Source organism: Sus scrofa, chromosome 1 (assembly GCF_054392235.1).
Source record: "Sus scrofa isolate SSC_HxYL_T2T_F1_AM1 chromosome 1, Sscrofa_HxYL_maternal_Yorkshire_Landrace_v2.0, whole genome shotgun sequence".
In the NCBI taxonomy this organism is placed as follows: domain Eukaryota; kingdom Metazoa; phylum Chordata; class Mammalia; order Artiodactyla; family Suidae; genus Sus; species Sus scrofa.
The window spans coordinates 81788856-81814409 of record NC_139383.1 but is presented as its reverse complement, the minus strand read 5'-3'; the positions used below and the strand labels follow the sequence as shown (position 1 = coordinate 81814409).

General features: G+C 38.4%; 1 protein-coding gene across 1 annotated transcript in view; it reads left to right on the top strand.

Moving 5' to 3' along the window:
* Window positions 1-25554, top strand: part of FRK (fyn related Src family tyrosine kinase) — a 107976-nt gene that overhangs the window by 72014 nt on the left and 10408 nt on the right. Inside the window, exons 3-5 of the mRNA XM_001925792.6 lie at window positions 13417-13580; window positions 15658-15826; window positions 20279-20437. Of these exons, the coding sequence (XP_001925827.2) occupies window positions 13417-13580; window positions 15658-15826; window positions 20279-20437 (492 nt within the window). The remainder of the gene's footprint in view (window positions 1-13416; window positions 13581-15657; window positions 15827-20278; window positions 20438-25554) is intronic.

Genomic DNA, 25554 nt, shown 5'->3' with positions numbered 1-25554 from the left:
GTGCAAAGAGTGGAAAATGTTCATTTGGAAGTGGCTCTCCTTTGTTGACAATGCCATTTGTTACAATACTGATATTCTAATACAGTACTTACACATTGCACGTTTAGAAATATCTATCATCCTTTGTGAATAATGTGTGAATAATGACACTCAAACTATCCCTATGGGAGTATATAGATAAGACCATCATTCTCATTTTCTAGATAAGGAAACTGAAATGAAATTCCTTGCCGAAGGTCAGAGAACAAATCACTGGCAGAATAAGATTAGCGCAGTGAGTTCTTGATTTTCAATCCTTTGCTCAATCATCTCAGTCATATTGTTTTACTCAGTATGGGAATAGATTATTATCAGTCAGTGGGAATAAGGCTGTGCCTGGATGATCCCAGAAGACCAGCTAAAAAATGAAAATCTGCTCAATCAACCATTTGTTTATCTATAAAATGTCACAGTCCTCATCAGACTGATATTTTTCACTGAGCCTAATAGGTTGTCTACATGTCTTGTAGACCCAGCCTCTAACTGAATGTTCATATTGGTTCTAAAATTAACTTTTGGAGGTTCTTGGACTTCATAGTTATTTAATGTGCTCTGAAGAGTGAGCCATGTAGTAAACTGGGAGGAGGGGGAACTCTTTGAAAGTGCTTTTCAGTGAAAGCTCACTCCTTTGGGCAGTGAAAGACAAACCGTTTTCTATCATGAGAGACTATAAAATAAGATCTCACCATTAGGAGGAAGCTGGGCTTCTGTGTCTGCCACCAGCTACTCCTAAATGCATTTGGGCCAGGCATCTAGGATAGAAATCATCAGACTCCATCTACATGGCATGGATACCTACGGAATCGGTTACCCTGGATATGAAGGTGGCCACAAAATCAGGTGACCAGTGCTGTGGTCCTTATAGAAGGTCAGGGGCAGAGATGGTTGAATTCTTTCAATGTTCAACAAACCTTTATTGGACTCTCCATACATGCTTACCTACATCTCTGCAATATATCCTAATTCTTGGACATGTTCTGGGAGACAAATTAGTTGACAGGTAAAACATTTTCTTCTAGGTCAAACAATATAAACAAGAGTCAAGACATAAACTCAGGATGCCTGGCCTTTTAGTAGTTCAATTCATTCAGTCATGATGCCACTGAGTTTGTTGATGGATGATTCCATTGTATTTTACAGTTAGCTTTATATATTTTGTAGTTGAATTACTAAAATGCTTAACTAATCTCATCCCCTAGTAGTTCCCATTAAGGATGGCACAAGCATAATCATTCACTTATAGTCTGTAAAATTTGGATAGGTTTAGTTCAATGATAAAGATCGCAGTGAACCAAAAAAGGAATAGAAAATTCATTTCCCCTTAGTTCTGAGACTTCTTGAATTCAGCCTTTAGGAGGAATAACAATTTGCAAATGTGTGGACTCACTACCAACAAATTAAAATCACTTAAAAAAAACAGATATATATTTTGGATTAGATTAGTCAGGAATACAGTATCAAAAGTGCCTTCATCCTGCCAACAATATATTGAATTTCCTTTTTGTGATCTAATTTTAAAATTACATATATCTGTCAGTCTTGGCCAGACTGGAAACTCGAATGAACTACATATAAATATCTATGAGGCCAGTCAGATGTGGAGTAGTTATTGCTGTGTTATTTTGCAAAAATCAAGAAATTAGAAGTTCCCATCATGGCTCAGTGGTAGTGAACCTGGCTAGTATCCATGAGGACATGGGTTTAATCCCTGGCCTCCCTCAGTGGGTTAAAGATCTGATGTTGCTGTGAGTTGTGATGTCGGTTGCAGACACGGCTTGGATCCTACATGGCTGTGGCTGTGGTGTAGGCTGGCAGCTACAGCTTGGATTCGACCCCTAGCCTGGGAACTTCCATATGCCTTGAGTGCGATCCTGAAAAGACATAAATAAATAAATAAATAAATAAATAAATAAATAAAAATAAATAAATAAAATTCCAGTGTTCCTACTGTGGCACAACAGGATCTGCTGCATCTCTGCAGTGCCAGGATGCAGTTTCTATCTCAGGTTTTGTCCCTGGCCTGGCACAGAGGGTTGAAGGATCCGGCATTGCCACAGATGGGGTGTAGGTCACAACTGTGGCTCAGATCTGATCCCTGGCCTGGCAATGACCAAAAAAGTAAAAGGTAATAATAATAAAAAATAAAAATAAAATTCTAGGGAAGTCTTGACTTGAAAGTATTTGTTTAATTACCTATTTAATATTGCAGCAGACATTTCAGAAACATATTTCACTTCAAATCCAAGAGTTAGTGACAGCATTTGTACATCGAGCAGATGTTTATTTTAGCTTTTACTCGTGTGTCCAGCACTGAATAGGTATTCATTAGAGGCAGCAGGGTCCTTGCCCTTCACACAGCCTCCTCTGTGAGATAAATACCATCACAATTAAACTGGGTGATGTGAGAGAAAGGAACTGGGGAGGAGGACTTATAGTAGGGTGACTGGGGAAGGCTGGTTCTGAGGATTTAAACTGAGACCTGAAGAGGGGTTGGCTACTTGAAAATTCGTAGAAAAAGCATTCAAGTGGTGTTCAAGGCTCCGAGATGAGAATTGCTTAAATTCTGTGAGAGACCTGCAAAAAGAAATGAGAGTGCAAAGAGAGAAAGCAAAAGGCATTAGAAATGTTTGAGCATTATGGTGGAAATATTTGTAATTTTGGAGTTATTTTTAAATTTTCTTGTCTTTTTGTCCTTTCTAGGGCTGCTCCTGCGGCATATGGAGGTTCCCAGGCTAGGGGTTGAATTGGAGCTACAGCTGCCGGACTATGCCATAGTCACAGCAACGCTGGGTCCTTAACCCACTGAGCAAGACCAGGGATTGAACCCGCAACCTCATGGTTCCTAGTCGGATTCGTTAACCACTGCGCCATGATGGGAACTCTGGAATTTTGGAGATTTTTAAAAGCCTGCTCTTTTATTTTAATGATGAGGAAACGAGCCCAGTGGCATTGCCATGTTTTAGTCACATACTAGTTAAATTGTAACCTGGGTCTCCTATCTCCCTGTCTATTGAACAAAATTATTTTTATTGTGCCTGACAGCTCTAGATGTATTGAAAGTATTGGTTTTTACAGTTGAGAGTTTAAACCTTTATGTACAGATAGTTGGCAAACATTTATTTAGGCTTTCTTTCAAATCAATAGCAGTTGCCAGAGCCATAGAAAATATTGGGATTTGCATCCCTTATTAAGAAAATCACAGTGAGTATTTTAACCCTGTCATCTATTGACTTTAGCATCTAGCTTAGAAATCTTCAGGTCTTTTGTGGTTCATTAAAAAGAAATTCCCAGGTTTAATTTTCATGTAGTTCACCTCAGCTTGGAACCAGATATGGTCCATCTTGATTAAAAAAGGAAAATTTTTTTATTGCTTCCCATCATTTCCAATTATAGACCTATTGGCTTGTTGGACATCTCAGCAAGTTATAAATTGCAGTTATAATTTATACTTAGCTACCTTTCTACTTCTAATATTTTTATTACTTTGTGGAGAAATGAATTGGGTTAAATGAATTGTTTGCAGCGAAATGAATTGTTTACAGCTCTCTTTGATTTTTTTGTTAGCCTTTTAATCCATATATAAGAATCTGTTATGAGCTTAGCTCTATAGCCTAATAAAACCCCTCTATTTGGTGATGATTATATGAGGCAATTGATAAGAGTTATAGTCAGTGGGCATGGTAACTTGGCAGAAGGGAGAGTACTAGGATGTGTTCCAGAAACTCAAAACATTGTAATTTTAAAATCTTATATGACTTTTGAAGGAGCTAAATCTATTTCCTCTCTGCATTTTAGTATAAAGAACTGAAGGTGAAATATTTTTCTGTATGCAGATAATGTTTTTTCAGCTTTATTGAAGTATAATTGACAAATAAAATGAAAAGATATTTAAAATGCACAACATGATGATCTGAAATATATACATTGTGAAAGGATTTCCTCTCCCCACATCAAGTTAACATATGTATCACCTCACATCTTTACATCCTTTTTTGGTGAGAACACGTAAGCTTTACTCTCTTAGTAAATGTTATTGATAGAATACAGTGTTAGCAACTATGGTAACCATTTATACACTAGATGCTCAGACCTTATTCATCTTCTAGCTGAAATTTTGAAACCCTTTTACCAGTTTCTCCCTATTCCCATTCCCCTTGCCTCACCCCAGCCCCTGGCAAGCATTTTTCTACTGTTTCTGTGGGTTCAATTAAAAAAAGATTCACAAATAAGTGATACTACTATACAGTATTTGTCTTCCTCTGTCTGTCTTATTTGGCTTAGTGCAGTGTCTTCCAGGTTCATCCATGTTGTTGCCAATAATAGGATTTCCTTCTTTTTAAGGGCTGAATAATACTTTTTTCTCTTTTTCTGTTTCTCTCTCTCTCTCCATATATCCATATGTATATATCTATATATAGATTTTGTTTTCTTTGGTTATGTACCCAGAAGTGGGATTGCTGTAGAAGTAGTTCTATTTTGAGGAACCTCCATACTGTTTTCCACAGCAGCTGCACCAGTTACACTCTCACCAGCAGTATATCAGGGGTTCCTTTTCTTCTCTTTGTTGCCAGCATTTGTTATTTCTTGTCTTTTTTGGTAAGAGCCATCCTATCCACTGTGTGGTAATATCTCATTGTGGTTTTGATTTGCATTTTCCTCATGATTAAAAATGTTGAGCACCTTTTCATGTGCTGGCCCTTTATAGGTCTTTTTGGAAAAAAAAAACCTATTCAGTTCCTCTGCCAATTTTTTAATTGGGTTATTTGCTTCCCTGCTGTTGAGTTGTATGAATTATTTGCGTGTTTTTGATGTTAACCCCTTACCAGTTATGTGGTTTTCAAATATTTTCTCCAATTATATATGCTGCCTTTGACTTTTGTTGCTAGTTTCCTTTGCTGCAGAAGTGTTTTAATTTGGTGTAGTACCACCTGTTTATTTTTTGTTTTGCTGCCTTTGCTTTTGGTATCAAATCAAAAAAATCATTGCCAAGACAGTTTTCCCGCTATGTTTTCTTCTAGTTTTATGGTTTCAGGTTTTACATTCAAGTCTTTTAATTCATTTTGAGCTAATTTTTATGAGTGGTGTATGATAGTGGTCTGGTTTCATTGTTTTGCATGTGGCTGTCTAGTTTTCTTAACACCATTTATTGAAGAGGCTATCCTTTTCCCATTTATTTTTTTGGCTTCTTTGTCATAAGTTAATTAACTGTATATGTATGCATTTATTTCTGGGCTCTCAATTTTGCTTTATTGACCTTTGTGTGTTTTTATGCAAGTACCACACAGTTTTGATTGCTATAGCTCTGCAACATAGTTGAAACCAGGAAGTGTGATGCCTCAAGCTTTGTTATTCTTTCTCAAAATTGCTTTGAGATTTGGGGTCTCTTTTGGCTCCATATGGATTTTAGAATTATTTGTTTTATTTCTTTTTTGTTTGTTTTTGTTTTTTGTTTTTGTAATTTTATTTTTATTTTTTTTTACAGAATAAAATACATATATTTAAACACAATTACATTCACATAGATTATTATATCATGGATCTTAAGAAACAGATTAAGTGACTCCCTCTGGATAAGTGGAATGGAAAATATGCTGAGACAAATAGGAAATTTATTCTATACTTTATCCCATTTTGTATGGCTTTCATCTTTACTATTTAGTATTATCTATTACATTTCAATTTTTCTTTAAAATTAGCATTATATTAAAATTGTGTATATTATGCAACTGAAATTTATAAAGAAGAAAGCCTTATATACCATTAACTATTTTATACAGCATAATAAAAAGAATAACTTGACTGGTAAGAATAACAAAAATAATACACCCTCTGCAAATAAGTAAAATATAAAATGCATAAATTGGTTAAAAAACAGTGTAACTATATAAATATGTCCTCACAATTTGTTACATCTTGTTGATTCTTCAGTATAGGCATTACACCATTCTAGGTGATGTGATAAACAAGACATTATAAACCTTACATTGTACCATGGAGAGAAATGGTTATTAATAATACAATTGTAGAACTGTATTATTTAATTGTACAGTTATGTTATTTAATTATAATTATCATAAATACTTTGATGGAGAGGAAATCAGAATCAGATGTAAGAAGACTTCAGCATTCCAAGAATGATGTCAAATGACCCCCTTCATGGTGGATTATGCACTTATTTACTATGAGTGCATATATTTCTTCTCCAGAGATTCCTTGTTTGTGTATCAATTGTAGATTTTTGGCTTGTGGTTATTCTGAAGTTTTGATAGAAGAGTCTATATGTATATGAGATTGTTTTAAGTTTTTATTCTCTTAATTGCAAGTTCATCTCCAGTCCTGCATTTGTACCCACCTCTTCTCATGATTTCTGATTTTGGTGGTATAATTGTGCATGGATGATTTTGTATCTTTACTGTATATATACCTTTACTGGTGAGCCTTGTCATTTGTGGCATTTTTGTTTCCTGTTGCTGTCTTTTCTTTTCTGCCTAGAGAAGTTCCTTTAGTATTTGTTGTAAGGCTGGTTTAGTGTTGCTGAATTCTCTCAGCTTTTTCTTATCTGTGAGGGTTTTGATTTCCCCTTCAAATATGAATGAGAGCCTTGCTGGGTAAAGTAAGCTTGATTGGAGGTTTTCCCCTTTCACCACGTTAAGTATATCATGCCACTCCCTTCTGGCCTGCAGTTTCTGCTGAAAAATCTGCTGATAACCTTATTGGGGTTCCCTTGTATGTTACTTGATTCTTTTCCCTAGCTAGCTTTCAAGATTTTCTCTTTGTCTTTAATTTTGGTCAGTTTGATTAATATGTGCCTCGGTGTATTCCTTCTTGGGTTTATTTTATATGGTACTCGTTGTGCTTCCTGGATTTGAGTGAGTGGTTCCTTTGCCATGTTAGGGAAGTTTTCAGCTATTATCTCTTGGAATATTTTTTCTGTCCCCTTCTCTCTCTCTTCTCCTTCTGGCACCCCTGTAATATGGATGTTGGTGGCGTTTAATGTTGTCCCAGAGTTCTCTGAGACTCTCTTCATTTGTCTTCAATCTTTTTTCTCTTTTCTGTTCTGCACCCGTAATTTCTACTAATCTGTTCTCCACCTCGCTTATTCGTTCTTCTGCCTCCTGTATTCTGCTGTTGGCTGCTTCTAGTGAATTTTTTATTTCAGTTATTGTATTTTGCATCTCTTCTTGTTTAAGTTTTATACCTTATATCTCTTTGCTCAGTGTTTCCTGTAAGTTATCCATCTTTGCCTCCAGTTTATTTCCAATGTCTTACATCATCTTCAGCATCAACAGTCTAAAGTCTTTTTCCTGGAGGCTGAGAATCTCCTCATTGCTTAGCTGATTTTCTGAGGTTTTGTCTTTCTCCCTCATCTGAGTTATAGTTCTCTGTCTTTTCATTTTTATAGTTTTTTTTTGTGTGTGGTGACCGTTTTACAGATAATAGAGTTGTAGCCTCTCTTACTTCTGGTGTCTGCCCCCCTTGTGGCTGAAGTTGGTAGAGGGGCTTGCTGTAGGCTTCCTGATGGGAGGGGCTGATGCCTGCCCACTGGTAGGTGGAGCTAATTCTAATCCCTCTGGTGGATGGGGCTTTGTCTCTGGGTGAGATTAGAGGCAGCTGTGTGCCTGGGGTGTCTTTAGGCAGCCTGTTTACTGATGGGTAGTGCTATGATCCCACCTGGATTGTGGTTTGCCCTGGGGCTTCTCAGCACTGACTGATGGGTGGGGCCAGATTTTCCCAAAATGGCCACCTCCAGAAAGGCAGCTGCTGAATATTCCCAAGAGCTTTGCCTTCAGAGTCCCTCCCTCACAACAAGCCACATTCACCCCTGTTTTCCCAGGATGTCCTCCAAGAACTGCAGTCAGGTTTGACCCAGATTCCTATGGAGACCTCACTCTGCCCTGGGACCCAGTGCCCATGAAAGTCTGTGTGCCTTTTAAGAATGGGGTCTCTGTTTCTCCCAGTCCCATGGAGCTCCTGTGCACAAGCCCTACTGGCCTTCAATGCCAGATGCTCCAGGGGCTCTTTCTCCCAGTGCCAGATCCCTGCATGTGAGGGTTTGATATAGGGCTGAGAATGCTCACTCATGTAGGTGAGTCTCTGTGAACCAGTTAGTTTTCAGTCTGTGGAGCTTCCCACCTGGGAGGTAAGGGGTTGTTTATATTGCAAAATCACCCCTCCTACCTCTTGATGTGGCCTTCTCTTTTTCTTCTGGAGTAGGGTATCTTTTTTAAGGTTTTCGGTCCATTTGGGTGGAGATTGCTCAGTCTTTAGTTGTGAATTTTGTTGTTTTTAGGAGAGAATTTGAGCTCCAGTCCTTCTATTCCACCATCTTAATCCTTTTCCAATTATTTGTTTTATTTCTATAAAAAAATGTCATTGGACTTTTGACAGCATTTCTTTGAATCCATATCTGATCATTTTTGGGTAGTATGGACATTTTAATAATATTAATTCTTCTAATCCTTTAACATGGAATATCTTTCTATTTATGTGTCTTTTTCAATTTTCTTCAGACATTTACAGTTTTTAGTGCACAGGTCTTTCACCTCCTTTGTTAAATTTATTCCTAAGTATTTTGTTCTTGATGCTATTGTAAATGGTACTGCTTTTCTTTTTGTCTTTTTAGGGTTGCTCCTGTGGCATATGGAGGTTCTCATTCTACCAGTTGAATGGGTGCTATAGCCACTGGCCTATGCCGCAGCCACAGCAACATGAGAGCTGAGCCACATCTGTGACCCACACCACAGCTCATGGCAATGTTGGATCCTTAATCCACTGAATGATAACAGGGATCAAACCTGAAAACTCATGGATAATAGATTTGTTTCCACTGAGCCACGATGGGAACTCTGTGGTACTGCTTTCTTAATTTCTCTTTTTGATAGTTTGTTGTTGGTGAACAGAAATACAGCTAATTTTTTTTGTATTAATTTTGTATCCTGCAACTTTATTGGATTTATTTACTAGTTCTTTTTTTTTAGTGGCTTCTTTAGGGTTTTCTATATATAATATCAACAAATGATGGACTTTATTGTCATGAACTAGAGGTGTCTTATTAGATAACTGGATCTACAATCTGAAAACTCTGGTTATAAGGAACTTTATATTCACAAGTTTCCAAGTTTGAACACAGGCAGTACCACCTGCTTGCTTTTATGAATTATCAAATGAGCCTGCTAATACCTACCTCATATAACTATTTCATGAGGATAAAAAGATATAATGTAATATAGTGATTAGCATAGTACTTAATAAATGTGAATACAGTAGAATGTTAAATGTAATATTTGACTAAAGCCATGAAGTTACAACAGAAGTAAAATTCCATACTCAGTGTTTACCCAAACTTGGGTGGAACCCCAAACTTAGTGAGAAGGAGGTTTAGGAAGGCTCCTTTGAGAATTTGTTCTCTGCTGTCTGTGGTTGGGAGGGTAGAACTGTGGTGTCTGATTCAGGCTAAGAAGGCTAAAAGAGCCTGTAGCAGTAGGACATCAAATTCATACAAAGAATGTGTGAATATTATCTCAGAACCGTAAGTGGAGCCCTTCTGTTGACAAAAGTGCTAAAGGGTCATAGACAAATGATCTAGAAGATTTGCGGGTTCTGCTCAAGACAGGTTCTTCCAGAATTTGGGTGGAGTCCTGTAGAGGAGAGAGAACTGCCAAATAAACAGAAGCTGAGAAACAGCTAGGTGTAGGCAGCCTAGGATGCACCTGTACCTGCACCTTAGGAAGTACAGTGAGTGGTCCTCCAGAGAGAGGAAAGCTCCAAAGGGCCTGCACAAGAGAAGCAACTTGATGTTGGCCAAGCTGAGATTTTAAAGCTAACTTTGGTGCTGGTCCCACCAAGATATTCCCCATCTTTTATTCCCCTCCTGTCTTTGCTGTTGTCCTGATACTCAGAATCTGGCTGGCAAGAGGAAAGGGAAGAAGCAAGTCTAGGCAGAGGAACAGAGGAAGCCAGCCACACCCACTTTTCCCACTGCTTCCTTCAGCCTGAAGCAGGCCTGAGCTGTGGAAGGTGAGATCTGACATTAACTCAAGGAGTAGAGTATTTGGATTAATATCTTGGATTGGGCATTCAAAGTTTGAGTTCAGACTGTTTGTGATCTTAAATAGGACTGTCTCTTGCCTAAAAGTGAGCAGAAAAGCTTTGCTGGAACTTTCCTCTAGGAGCATGCTATCCTTACTGAATGCTATTTAAAGAGCACTGGGAGGAAAACAAAAGTGTTATTACATTATTAGTCTGGTGTATTGGTTATATTATTGCTGCTGCTGCTATAATAGAAATGCTATCTTCCAATTCAGTACTGCACACTCAAGTCTCCATTTTTTTGGTTAGTCCTCTGTATTTTTCTGGCTTATCACAAGTAACCCTATACCCGAAGTCAACCCACTCAGTTATGTAAGAGGACATTTTGTAACCAGGTTTCTTACAACACTCAACAGAGAATCATTTTGCCTAAGGTTAATGTTATATGAATACTTTAGGAGAAATTTCAATATTCAGTGTGAGAATTGGTAGCACTTACCCTAATAACTTTACAGACTGATATAATTCGGCACGTGCTATAATGTAGCACCTTGGGGACTTGATCTTCTATTTGTCCCCATGAACTGGAGCAAATAAACATGTTTTCACATCCTCTTTTTTTTTTTTTTTTTTTTTTTTTGGCTTTTTAGGGCTGCACCCACAGCATATGGAGGTACCCAGGCTAGGGATTGAATTAGAGGTGTAGCCGCTGGCGTACACCACAGCCATAGCAACATGGGATCCGAGCCTTGTCTGCAACCTACACCACAGCTCATGGCAACACTAGATCCTTAACCCACTGAGCAAGGCCAGATATTGAACCTGCATCCTCATGGATGCTAGTCAGATTCGTTTCCACTGAGCCATTATGGAACTTCCCTCACATCCTTTTAAAGTGATGTATGACACATAATAAAAGTACACAATTCATAAGAGTTTAGTTTGATGATCATTCACAAAGTGAATACCAGTCAAGAAATAGAATATTACCAATATACCATTCTGACTCCTAATGTCAATAGTTTTGCTTGTTTTGAAGTAACGGAACTATATTTTTGTGCTCTGAGGTTCACTCATTTTATATGCATAGTTATAGTTTGTTTTTTACAAATCTGTACAGTATTTCACTGGACAAATATACAGTAATTTATTAGTCAATTTTACAATTGCTGGACACGGGTCATTTTTAGGTTTAGACTTTTACAAATAATGCCACTGAAAGCATTCTTATACATGTGTTTTGGTGAATATATTATGCATTTTGTTGATTATATACTTTAGAGTGGAATTACTATATTATAGCATGACTGTGTTCAACTTTAGTAGGTCATAACTGTTTTCAAAGTGACTGTAAAAATTGTACTTCTGTCAACTGTGCGTGAGAGTTCCAGTTACTCTCTTTCCTTAACATTTGATATTGTCTGTCTTTTGTTTGTTTTGTTTCATTTTAGCTTGCCATTGGCATGCCCTCAGTCAGTATCCACGCTTGGATTCAGATGTTTTCTACTCAACTGTCTTTCCTTTCATGAGAGCGTAGTTACACTTTGATTACTGAAGCCTAGGAGATTTCTACATTTAGCAAGGAATTCAGAATATCTGTATTTGGGTACATGCTGCTCAGTACTTTTCAATGACTTTACTAAGCTAAATTATGGGTTATGAGGAGCTCCTGCTGTGGTGCAATGGGATGGGCAGTGTCTTGGGAGTGCTGGGATGCGGGTTTGATCCCTGGCTCTGTACAGTGGATTAAGGATCTGGCATTGCTACAGCTGCAGTTTAGTTTGTGGCTGCAGCTCAGATATAATCCCTGGCTTGGGAGCGCCATATGCCCTGGGGTGGCCAAAAAAAAAAAAAAAAAAGAAAAGACTGGGTTATTCAGTGCATTAGTCAGTATTTTGAACACAGGTGCAAAAAACCTTATTCGAACTAGTTTAAGCAAAAAAGGTAATTAGGGAGTTCCTGTTGTGGCGTAGCAGAAACGAATCTGACTAGTATCCATGAAGATCCAGGTTCCATCCCTGGCCTCACTCAGTGGATTGGGGATTCTGCATTGCCATGAGCTGTGGTATAGGTGGCAGATACGGCTCAGATCCCATGTTGCTGTGGCTGTGGTATAGGTCAGCAGCTTCAGCTCCATTTCGACCCCTAGCCTGGGAACTTCCATATACTGCGGGTGTGGCCCTAAAAAAAAAAAATAAAAGTAATTAATTCATTCTTATAGCTAAAAAGCCAGGCTTGGCTGGGTCCAGGGGCTAAGCTTCACTTTCCATGTTAAGTCTCTGCTTTTCACCAAGCTGCCTCTCTTTTGGCAAGTTCTATCTTTGCCTGGGGTCAAGGATTTTGCTAGTAGCTCCAAACTCCCACCAATTAAACAAAAACCAAACAAAAAAACCAAAACAATAATGACAACAACAACAACAGACCCTTGCTGTCTTTCTGGAGCTCTCTAAGGCAAGTCTTAGAATTGAGCCTTCTTGGCTTTGATTGTGCCTTCTTCAACTCAGAGCTGGCACCAGGTTACTCTTGACCACCTACTCTTAGGGGACCAGTGATTATCTGAGGAAAATTGAGGTGCCATCACCAGAAGGGACAACAATGTCACGTAAAAGCAACAAAATATCCATCACATATCAGATAACTTGAAAAGGGTATACAGTCTGTTTATTCTTCTAGATGCTACAGGACTTGCACTTGGATTAAGTAATACTGCTGGGAAGTTGCATACCTGGACAGCATGGTTTGGGGCTCTGTAAAATTGCTTTTATTGCACTGTGGTCAACCTGCATCAAGAGACAATATAATGAACCACCCTGTAGAAGTACTTATATTATTTCTAGGATAGTACTGAGAACACTGTTTATTTTATTTCAGTGTCTGTGTTATAGAATTTCATGGGAGGAAGATTCTCCTTAGTCTCTATACCAGAAAGAACTGTTTCTAAACATCTTTTGAACATCTATGTTTCTATGTTTCTAAACATCTTATGAACACTATGATTTCTGAAACTGTTTCCTCTTTACATGCTAGAGTTATGGAGGCAATTTTATAGCTTGTTTTAAACAAATATACTTAATCTCAAGGCATAGGTTTTTGTTTGTTTTCTTTTTAGGACCAACCTCACTCTTTTATTTTTGTCTTATATTTCCTTTAAATTATGATTTCCCTGTTCTTTTCCATTTTTATTCTGCTACATGTCTTTTGTGAGTGAAATCTTTTCTGAAACAAGGTCGAGAAATAAATAGAATTTGTTAAAATTTTATCCCATGTACTGAAGCTGTCATCACAAAATAATGTAATGTGCCTTGCTTTGGCAAGAACTTTATTAACAGAACTTATTTTGGGTTCCAGTTTTACACGAAGGGATTGTGAAACACTACAGAATCAGAAGACTGGATGAAGGGGGTTTTTTTCTCACCCGAAGAAGAACCTTTTCAACATTGAATGAGTTCGTGAGTCACTACAGCAGGACAAGTGATGGCCTGTGTGTTAAGCTGGGAAAACCATGCTTAAAGGTGAAATAATTTCAAGCTGTGTTCCTTTATTTTTGTAGTTTACTTTTTTTCCCCTCAGATATCAGAGTTATTTGTCATGTGGCATGTCAGTTCAGAAAAAAAGGTGATTGAATACCTAAGGTGTGGACAGGCAAACTATAGCCCATGAGCCAATACTGCCTCATGCTTATTTTTTTAAATAAGTTTTGTTGAAATGGAGACATGCTTATTCATTTACAAATTGTCTTTGCCTTTTTTGCTTTAATAGCAGAAACAGAGGCTGTATGGCCCACAAAACCTAAAATATTTACTATCTCATCTTTTTTTTAAGATTTTTTTTTCTCTCTCTCTCTCTCTTTTTTTTTTTTTTTTTTTTTTTTAATGGCAGATGGCACATGGAAGTTCCCAGGCCAGGGATGGAACCCTTGCCTCTGCAGCAACACGAGCCACTACCGTTGGATTCTTAACCCACTGCACCACAGTAAGAATTCCTACTAATTCATTCTTTTCAGAAGTTTGCCAAGTCCCTATCTCAAGCAATCACTGAAAGCAGAAAATGTTTATTCTTTGCCCTAAGAAACTAATCTGATATCCTGCTATTGGAGTGTTTCATGATATGGCTGGTGGAGGCAGAGAAGTGCCAGAATATGATCTATGTTCAAGAATATGAACATGAAATGACCAACCTCCTTATCTGGTTGAATTGTCTGCATATAGATATTCAATGTTCTAATACTTTGTTTGGCCTGGCCTGTTTGATGGAAGTGATAATGTTTATAGAATTTATCTATATCTGACATTAAATTCGGTTGTTTACATATTTTACCTAAATATGTTTAAGGTTAGGTATTGGTCACATACTTTAGAGGGGCAAGCCTTCAGCTCTTCATCAGAGTTTAGGTCTCCTGTACCTTGGTGGTATAGCCAACCTTGTGGTTTATACATGGATGATTGGTGAAAGCTTCCTGGTGATGCCTGATTAGAATTATATGGACAAGTAGAAGCTGAAGAATTTTGTCCAAAATGTAGGGAATTTGAGTTATATCCTGCCAAGTTGAATACACAATTTTTGTATTAAGGATGTCCATCTTAGCTGGTACAGGAATGACTTCACAAGAGGATCTAAGCTTAAGCTAAGAAAAAGCTCACATGTTTTAAAAAATTCTTAGTTTAACAAATATTGTGGAATGTTATGGGGAAAAGAGTTTATAAAGCATAGGTGACCTTCTGTGCACTCAAGATGCTGATGGCAACTTGGGACAATAAGCTACATTTTTCATGGCAGATGGCAAACTAGACTATGAACTCTAGGAAAGCAGAGGCTTTGCCTGCTTTGTTTACAGAATAGAACCTAGTTGATGCTTGAAAAATATTTATATATTAAATGAGTAAATGAATGGACAAATAAGTAAATGAAAATTTGAATTTATGAGAAATTTTGTGATACATACGGTAAATGCTGAAGGCCAAAAAGTTGGGGAAATAATTGTGGATGGGATGGACCTTCCACTTGGCCTTGAAACTTGATTTAGGAAGGCAAAGAGAAAGAGAGAACATCCACTGGTTGGGTGGGAGGGAGGTATTTGAGTGTGAGACAGAGGGACAGTAAGGTGGCTGACTTAGCAATATTTGGGTGGACATCAACTGAAGAGGTAACAATACAGATACTACCACAATTGCCTTCCATCTTGAAGTAATTGGAATAATATTTACAACATTCTTTTTTTGTCTTTTTCTTTTTTTTTTGGGGGCTGCACCACCCACGGCATATGGAGGTTACCAAACTAGGGGTTGAATTGGAGCTGGAGCCGCCAGCCTATGCCACAGCCACAGCAACATGGGATCTGAGTTGCATCTGTGGCCTACACCACAGCTCACAGCAATGCCAGATCCTTAACCCACTGAGCAAGGCCAGGGATTGAACCAGCGTCCTCATGGATGCTAGTCAGATTCGTTTCTGCTGAGCCACGACAGAACTCCCAACATTTTGTTTTAAAAATGGTCTCTTTTAAAAAGTATTTAGATTTTCAACCATCCCCCTCCCCAAATCGTTATATCACTTTTTTCTTACCGGCATTTTAATTATTCTGTGAAACAGATACAAGTCCCGGCTACCATTGATCTGTCATATAAAACTGCGGATCAGTGGGAGATCGACCGCAACTCCATACAACTTCTGAAGCGATTAGGATCTGGTCAGTTCGGAGAAGTGTGGGAAGGCCTATGGAACAATACCACTCCAGTAGCCGTAAAAACATTAAAACCAGGTACGAAAATGAGAATGGCAATGGTTAAATGGCATAGGTTGATTTTTATTTTTTTTTCTTTGCTTTTTTTAGGGCTGCACCTTGGCATATGGAAGTTCCCAGGCTAGGGATTGAATCAGAGCTACAGTTGTTGGTCTACACCACAGCCACAGCAACGCAGGATCAGCACTGTGTCTGTGATTACGCCACAGCTCACGGCAATGCTGGATCCTTAACCCACTGAGTGGGGCCAGGAATTGAACCTGCATCCTCATGGATACTAGTCAGGTCCTTAACCTGCTGAGCCACAGTAGGAACTAGATGTTGCTTCTCTAGAGTTAGGATTCATCCCTCCAGTGTACCTCTTTCCTTTCATCTCCAGCCTTAGGTAAAAATTACTAACTTTACTGAAAATACTTTAAAAAATCTGCGGAACCTTGGAGCTGTTCAGGGAATGACTATTTTATTAAACACTAATTGTGTGTGGTTTAAAGGTAAAATGGTCTCTGGAGAAGACTTCATCTTTGAAAATGGTGGGGCTATTTTTTTCTTCCATTTAATTTTCCCTGTAGTGGAAATGAAAACTATGCTAAAATCTTTATTTATTCAGCCAGGCCTTATGCCTTCCATTTTAAAGGTAGGGTAAGAGAATTTAGAAAGATTAAGTAGCTTTCTTAAGATTTACTAGTCATATGATCTTGAACAAAGTTTTAAACAACTCCAAACTTCAGTTTTACCCCTTGCAAAGTCGAGAAGGGTTATTATGAAGATTAAATTATTTTATTAGTGAAAATGCTTGGCATAATGTCTGATTCATAGTAAGTAACTAATAAAAATGAAAATAAATATTGTTATTATTATTATATTACTGTTATAAAGTCAGTAAATGGCAAAGTTAGACTTCGAACTCACATTGCATCACGCCCCAAGGAGGTGACTTTATAAAAAAGTGCATTACTGCAGTAGCCTCATATCTATTTCTAATACATAGTAGCCAGAGGCTAGAATATTGTTCTCTGGAGGACCTCCATTGTTTACCTAGTCCTGTATTCATAGAGGTTTAGAAAGCCTCGTGGTGGCAGAACTTGAGCATCTAGTGCTACTTGTTAGCAGTCTCAGGTAGTACCATGGTTCCCAAACCATGGACCAAGGCACATTGGGGCATCACAATAAATTCATAGAGGTGAGGCTTATATTTAAAAGTTTTGAGGTAAATATCTTGAATACTGTACAGACTGCCATACAGTAAGATGATTTTCAGTTTTATCATTTGACCACGTTACATTCCTTTTGCTGACATCATGTCTTTGTGAAGCTGGGTTTCTGTTGGTTGTTTTGATCAACACAGGGTCCACACCAAAATCAGTGTGGAACAGGTGATGTGGGTGGCAGTGTCCTGCTTCCAAGACTTGAAATATTGTGCGGTGCCCAGTAATTACATTTATCGCAGTAGTAAGTAATTGCAGTTAAGAATGAATTACAAAATATCTTTTCTTTCATTTTACTTGTATTACTTTCCAAAATGGATGTTCTTCATTAGGACACAACGACTTCATTTGCTTGGATTTAACCAGGTAATCAATGGAACGGTTACGTATTCATTTCAGCCCGGGGCATTGTGAAAAAAGTTCCTGGGACAGTGGGGTGCCCTGAGCCGAGAAGTTGGGGACCTTCTGGTGTTAAGTGCATAAAGTTTGGTATAAGATAAACCCTGGTCCAAATTTGGTTATGCCCTCTGTGACTTTGGACAAGTTATTAAACTTTTTGAATCTCCTCATCTGGAAGTAAGAATTATACTAGTTGCGACTTCATGGTATTTTATGAGGACAGATCGAGTCAATGTATGTAAAACATAGGCACTGGGTTCTTAATAAATGTTAGTTTCAATGGGGCTGCAGACAGGTGAGCACTGAAGTGAAGCTTTGCTCCTGCGGGAGTCCAATCTCCACGTGAAACAACGAGAAGCCCTTTTAAGTGTCCAGATGCCACACAAATCCTCCAGATGATGATGATCTAGTCCAGCACCTGAGATTTTCACTGTTACTGCATATATATGATTTCAAATCCTAATCTTGTTGACAACTGAGACTAAATTTTATTGTCCAATCTCATCTTTTTTTTTTTTCAAAAAAGGAACTGCTAGCTATCCATCCTAACATTGTTCTCTAAGGAGGGCCTCTTGGAGGTCAAAAGAGAACCAAAAATCAAATTTCTCATATTAAAAAAAAAGCACCACAATAGTTTTCTCTGCAACAGGAATAATTATTATTGATTTACAGTGTAATAGCAGCAAACAGCTTTGGTGATTGCTTAAATGTCTTCACTTCACTGGGGCCATTAATCAATCTTCTCAGCTATTTATTGCTTAGCAGGCTACCACGCAATAAAGACGAGCTTGAAATCAACTCCCACAGTAGCTTTGACAGGCAAAAATTAATATTTAATGTTGCATTACTGGCTGAGTGGAGATTGGGTTTCTTTTGCTGTGCATCTTGTCAGTGATCACTGGTGTTGCCATGGAAGGCTCTGAGCAGGCTTCTCTTGCAGAGGCTCCAGGTATACTGTGGTTTCAACTCTAGTGGATGATCCAATTTGGCAATGATTTTTTTTTTCTTTTTAAGGATGCACAGCTGCCTATGGAAGCTCTCAAGTTAGGGGTAGAATTGGAGCTGCAACCAAGGCCTACACCACAACGAAAGCAACATCAGATCTGAGCCACATCTGTGACCTCTGCTGCAGCTTGCGGAAGTGCCTGAATTTTAACCCACTGAGTGAGGCCAAGGCTTGAACCCACATCCTCATGGAGACTATGTTGGGTTCTTAACCTGCTGAGTCACAGCAGGAGCTTCTGGCAATGATTTGAGTGTCCTACATTCCATGAATCTAATGGATACCCAAAGCATCGACGTAGAAACATACTGTAGATAAATTGTCTGAATGGAGATTGCAGTTGCTGCTTTCACTGGAAACTCCATGAATCAGATAATTTTGGTGTGGGGGAGGATCCCACTATGTCCATAATTGACCACAGGCCGAACCAGTTGTAACAACCACAATTTTTTTTTTTTTTAATCATGGTAGTGGTGCCTCTTTTATTCTTAGCTCCATTTTGTTGCTATGGTTCAATCGTTCATTGAGCTGGAGAGCGCTCAGCAAAAAGGGATGGAGAAAAGCACAGACCATTTCCCCCCATTCTCCCTCTTGAAGTCCTTGCCTCTTCCCCTCAGCCTGTGAAGAAATACTTACAGTTGATCTGTTTGGTTTTCTTAAGAGTACACACATTGATAATAATTCAAATATGAACAATGCTCATTGAATACATATGTACGAGACAATGCTCTTATCCTGGTAATGATTTTTGATGTCAGTAGGATTAATAGACACATTTCAGAGATGAATAAACTGGAGTTCAGAGATGCTTGGTAACTTGTTCAAGATCACACAGTGAGCTAGGATTTGATTGAGCCTGGGTAGTGAACTCTCAAAAGACATACCAAAGGATGGATTGCCTAAATGCTTTACCTGAAATGATCTGTAGGTCACATGTAACTCTTCCTAACTGTGTATTAATAAACAAGGCAGAGTGTTAGCTTAGAACGTCAAAGCTTATCCTGCCTGGAGTTCAAATATTAGCTGTAGAGTCTTCAAAAGGAGAGGATGAGGAATACAACAGACTCTTTGAGCATCAGTGGAAATGATATTTGCACTATCCATAGTGAATATTGAGATGGGAAATGACAGTATTTCTTCAGTTACAGCAAGGCTCTGAGACATCATATCCTAAAAGAAATAAAGGATTTTAAAATGACTAATGAAATGGAAACTCTTTTGGTCAAGCTATTAAAATTCTGACTGTGGAGATATTAATGCAGGAGAAAATGTTGAATATCAGCTTTAAGTGGTTAAAAAAAACACCAAGTTTTGGGGGTGACCCTTGAATATTTTCTACTTGGCCTACACTGTATGTCCCTATGGAATTAAAGACATAAATATGGTAGCATGTCATTGCTTTTTAGGATTGTTTTCCAGCTCTTCCCACAGTGGGTACCAAGGATAACTATTAGTCTTCCCTGGATCCTGGACAGAAAAGCTCAGGCTACAGTAATTAAATATTCAGCATCTTCCAGTGTTCCTGTTAATAGGATGTCTTCTCTTTGTGTTTCTAAGATGCCTGCCTTGTTTTATCAGTTAGGCTGTTAATCTCTCCTTTTTCCTTCATTTTTCATATGGACCTGAATCAACCTTTTTTCACCTACAGGTCATAATACATAACTGCACAGCCCTGATGTCCCAACACATCAGTTATTAGGTTGCCCTGTTGAACTGATTCTCTTCTTGGATAAAGATTTGTGACACTGATGCTATTACTTTACTGAGAGGCAGGAAGCAATCTTGGTGATTCCCACCAGGCTGCTGTTGAGGATAGGAATGCCTCAATAACATAAAGTGATTTCCTTCTCTTCTTGTTTTTAGGTTCAATGGATCCAAATGACTTCCTGAGGGAGGCACAGATAATGAAGAATCTAAGGCATCCCAAGCTTATCCAGCTCTACGCTGTTTGCACTTTAGAAGATCCAATTTATATTATTACAGAGTTGATGCGACATGGAAGTCTGCAAGAATATCTCCAAAGTAAGCTAAAGACTTAATAAACAGAAAAATAGGAGGAATTAAGTTTAGCTAGTCCTATAAATGTCAATTTAGCAAGCCTTCTATAAGCCAAAAGATATTTACTATGTGTATATCTGGGACAATGAATGCCTTAACATTGAATTGCTCAACTATTCTTTAATAGGATATATACTATGTACTCAAAGGGAGGAAAAATATTTATGTGGTGAAAGAACAAATTGTTCACCAGAGACATATCAGAGTACTTAAATGTAATGTGGAAAATAGAAGAATAGATGTTCGGCATGATACTTTGTTTCCTGCAGTAACTAGTTGAACGTGGACCAATATTTCTATGGCTTTGAATTAGGGGTCATGGAATACTTTCAGGGGAAAAGAGGGAAAGGTACCTTTCTTTTTCTCTTTGCCAGCACATTATGCCTGGTGGTGTTTGAAATACTGCCAACTGCTAGGCAACAATAGAATATTCAAGCTAAAAGGCAGAAATATACTATTACTTTAACTTTATATCTGCTTCCTACAGTCTGAGAAGACTTAAGGGCATAGTGGAATTTTGATGTTTATTGCAAATGAATAATTTAATAAGCAACAATCTAATAAGCATTAAAAAGAGACGTTCAAAAGAAATGGAGATCAAGTACTGAGAGAATAATTCATGCTTAAAAAGAGTCTTTTTCTATACTTTCTCAAAATGTCAGAGTGGGGCTGATAGAGTGCATAAAGGTAAAGGGAGATGAGAATAATGAAACAAAGGTATGGGGAAGATAGGAGTATTCGCTCATTTCAGGGTGACTTGTGAAGCTGGAGAACTAGGTTGCAAAATTGGATAAGAACAAAGAACATAAGGCCTGCTAAGTGCTGTTAAAAACAAACAAAAAAGTAGCTCCCTTGCATAAAGATATCAAATTTAACAGTATCATATTGTGTTACCTACCATATAGGTTAACCTCAGCTGTTGACCCCTTTTGCTTTATTCCCAGGAACAATAGTATAGGAGCCATTTCAGGACTTCTCTAACAAAAATGCTTTATCCAATTATAAATATTCATGCAGTTAAATCTAATGGTCAATTTTCAACCCTGAGACCTATCAGCAGAATTTAATTCAATGGACATTCTCTCCTTCTGGAGACACTACCTTCATTTGGCTTCTGGGACGCTTCATCCAATGTCCTTTTCTCTTTTTTCTCTTATCTCCCAGACCTCAAGATCTTGGAATTTTCCAAGACTCTTTTGCATGGTCACTGGGTTCTTTATCTCAACCAGGCTTGTGGTTTACTAACATTTATGTATTAACAACTCCCCAAATTATATCCCTCCATTACTTTAGAATTGTGTATCCAGTTGCCTTCTTAACTTTTCCACACGAACACTGTATCAGCCTGGACAACCTGAGTGTGATGCAGTAACAAGCCCCTCTAAATCTCAGAGACTTAACACACGTGTTTATTCTTGTTCATACTTCACGTGAAAAATAGATTGGCTATTTGCCCAGGTCTTTTTAATCACCTTGGCAGGAACAGGGGATATAACTAATCTCATTATGGCTCTTAAAACTTCTGACCAGGAGTGACAGGGGTAACTTCCATGTCCTTTTCATTTGGCTAAATCAAGTCAAAGGGAGCAGGGGAGTACAGCCCTCAAAGGGAGGAAAACCAGAAATGTTTATGAGCAATCTCATTTCTACTACATATGCCTATTAGACATCTCAAAATAATATAGCCAAGGGAGTTTCTGTCATGGCTCAGTGGTTAACAAATCCAACTAGGAACCAACTAGGTTGTGGGTTCGATCCCTGGCCTTGCTCAGTGGGTTAAGGATCCTGAGTTGCTGTGAGCTGTGGTGTAGGTTGCAGATGTGGCTCGGATCCTGTGTTGCTGTGGCTGTAGTGTAGGCCAGTGGCTACAGCTCCGATTCGACCCCTAGCCTGGGAACCTCCATATGCCGTGGGAGCCGCCCTAGAAAAGGCAAAAAGACAAATAATAATAATAATAATAATGTAGCCAAAAACTGACCTCTTATCCCCTCCTCAGGAACCTGCTACTCTTGAGGTCTTTCCTTCTCTGACACTGTCAATACACAGGCCTGATATCTCTGCTTCTCACAGCCTCTATCCGACCAGCCAGCAAATCCCATTAGCTTACTTTCCAAATAAATTCAGGATTTTACTACCTCTCAACATGCACACTCCTGTCCCAGCCAACTCCCATCAGCTCTCTCCTGGATTATGCAGTAGCCTTCTAATTGGTGTCCCTCTTTTGGTTCTTGACCCCTTCTTCTCCTCTCAACACAGTGGCTGGAGAGACTGTGTTAAAATTTGCAGCAACATGGATGGAACTAGAGAATCTCATACTGAGTGAAATGAGCCAGAAAGACAAAGACAAATACCATAGGATATCACTTATAACTGGAATCTAATATCCAGCACAAATGAACATCTCCTCAGAAAAGAAAATCATGGACTTGGAGAAGAGACTTGTGGTTGCCTGATGGGAGGGGGAGGGAGTGGGAGGGATCGGGAGCTTGGGCTTATCAGACACAACCTAGAATAGATTTATAAGGAGATCCTGCTGAATAGCATTGAGAACTATGTCTAGATACTCATGTTGCAACAGAAGAAAGGGTGGGGGAAAAAACTGTAACTGCAATGTATACATCTAAGGATGACCTGACCCCCTTGCTGTACAGTGGGAAAATAATAAAAAAAAAAAAAAGAAAAAAAAATAAAATGGAAATCAGATAAATCTCCAAACCTTCACTGACTCTCGGTTCTCTCTGTATAACCTGCTCTGACCACACCTCTCGCAGCTGTCCCCTGGTTCACTCCATCAGCTACTCTGCCCTTCTTTGCTGCCCTTCACATCTTCCAGATGTGCTTTGCTGTATGCAGGCTCCTTGCACTTGCTGCTTCCTCAACCTGAAATTTTTTTTCCCATTATTTATCCACACAGCTCACTTTGTTTCTTCCTGAAGTCTTTACTCAGACATGCCCATTATGGCCAGTACTTCATGGGTCACCCTCTAAATTCTAATATTTAATCTCCCTTTATCAACTCTTTGTGTTCTTTATTCCTGCTTTTTGTTTTCTCTTCCTGGCTGATAATCATTGGACAATGCATGGCTTACTTATATAGCTTATTTTTAGTATCTTCTAAAACACAACTCAGAGAGGATGGAGATGGTCTTTGTTTTAGTGCTAGAACAGTGTCAGGCACATAGGAGGTATGCTAATTATACACTGACTAACTGAATGAATAAATTAATGGATAGATTAAGTTGGGGCTATCCTGAACTTAAAACAGTTGGGACTTGGGGTTGAGCTTATTTTGGGACTCTTGGTATCAGCTTGAAAAGATCCACTTATTACATTGCAAACTCCTTTGACATGGAGGATTTCTGTTGCTTTTTGATGTGTTTTGCTCTGAGTTGAGCACAAATTCTGTCGTCTTCTGGGTTGAGCCATCAGGGTCAAGTTTACAAAGGTCTTCAGTTTGCCAGGATAAATTGGGAGCCAACAGGAGTAATGAAGATCTGCTCATTACAGACAATCCTTTCCCAATCAAGGGGGTTTAGATTTAACAAAGTGATCTTAAGATGAGTCTGCTATTCTTAAACAGCCCATCACGATAAATATTGTTAAGCTGAAATGCTCTTGAGTAATGGAACATAATTGAAAATATTTCCTTGATGCAGATGTAAATTGTCATAGGTCTGTGAACCTTTATATCAGTTTTGACATCCGGGTGTTGTATTAGAAGTGTAGGCTGAAGTCAACATATGCAGTTCCTAGGCCACCGCACTCTTTCAGGGCAGGAACATGTGTTATTACTCAATTTCCTTCACTACTGTTCCTGTCAATGAAAACCTCTTTATATACACTGTAATAGGATTAGCTGTTGTATTTGATAGTTGAACTAATGCACATTTTTTTTTTTAATAGAACCATCTTTGCAGTTTCTAAGCTTGGCTGAATTTTTTTTTCTTTTTTTGTAATAAATTTCTCCAAAATGGGAGAGGCTCATCAAAGAACTTGAGCACTGAGAGTAGTTGAGACCTGATGTTTCTTGCTAGAATTTAAAAGAGGATAAATATCTGCATTAAAAAAAATTTAGTTGCATTTGCTTTCTTTCAAATAAGACTTATAGAGCATCTAGTATATGTCAGTATATTTTCTTTTTTATAAATCAAGTCCTAGCATGTTGTTTATCATTCTCATGGTCAGTTCACTTACGTGGATTGAAATAGACAGGAGTGTTTTCACTGAGATACCCCTTATTTATCACAACTGCATGACTATTTGCTGTTGTGTGAATGCAAGTCTCTTCAGAGACCCTGAATTTTGGGTGCTCAGGAGCATAAGGTAAATTTTAGGGAGATAGTACTGAATAAGTTCATGAGGGCATGAGATTTCAGCCTCAAATATATCTTTGATTTGAATCTCCACTCTACAAATTATTACCTGTTCCTCTGAGCAGTGGAAACTCCTAGCAAACAGGGCAAATAATAGTACCTACTTCATGTAGCTATTCTGAGTATTAAAAGAGGTGAGTTACTGGAAATCAACCCTATGGGATAGTGATATGAGAGGAACATATATATTTTTTTTTTCTTAAATAAACCCCAGTGTATTGGAGTTCCCTGTGGCTCAGTGGGTTAAGGATTCAGCAAAGTCACTGCTGCAGCTCAGGTTGCTGCTGTGACACAGGTTTGGTCCTTGGTGGATTTCCACATGCTGCATGTGTGGCCGAAAATTAAAAACAAACAACACTAAATAGCACTTACTATGTGCCAGGACTTTTTCTAGGTCCTATACAAATATTAATTTAGTTCATTCTTCTAAAGCCTCATGAATTAAGCATTATTGTTATCATCCCCATTTTGCCATTGAAGAAACTAAGGTGTGGAGAGAGGAAGTGACTTCTTCAAGGTAGTTGGGCCAGAATTCAAACCTAGGAAATCTATGGTTCATGCTTTTAACTGTATAGATAGCACTGCTATTATTTTCCTAATATCAATCTATTATTTATTGCTGCTCAACAATTTACCCCCAAAGAGAAAACATGTATTATTTCACAGTTTCTGCCGTCAGGAATCCAGGTGCAGCTGAGCTGGGTCTCC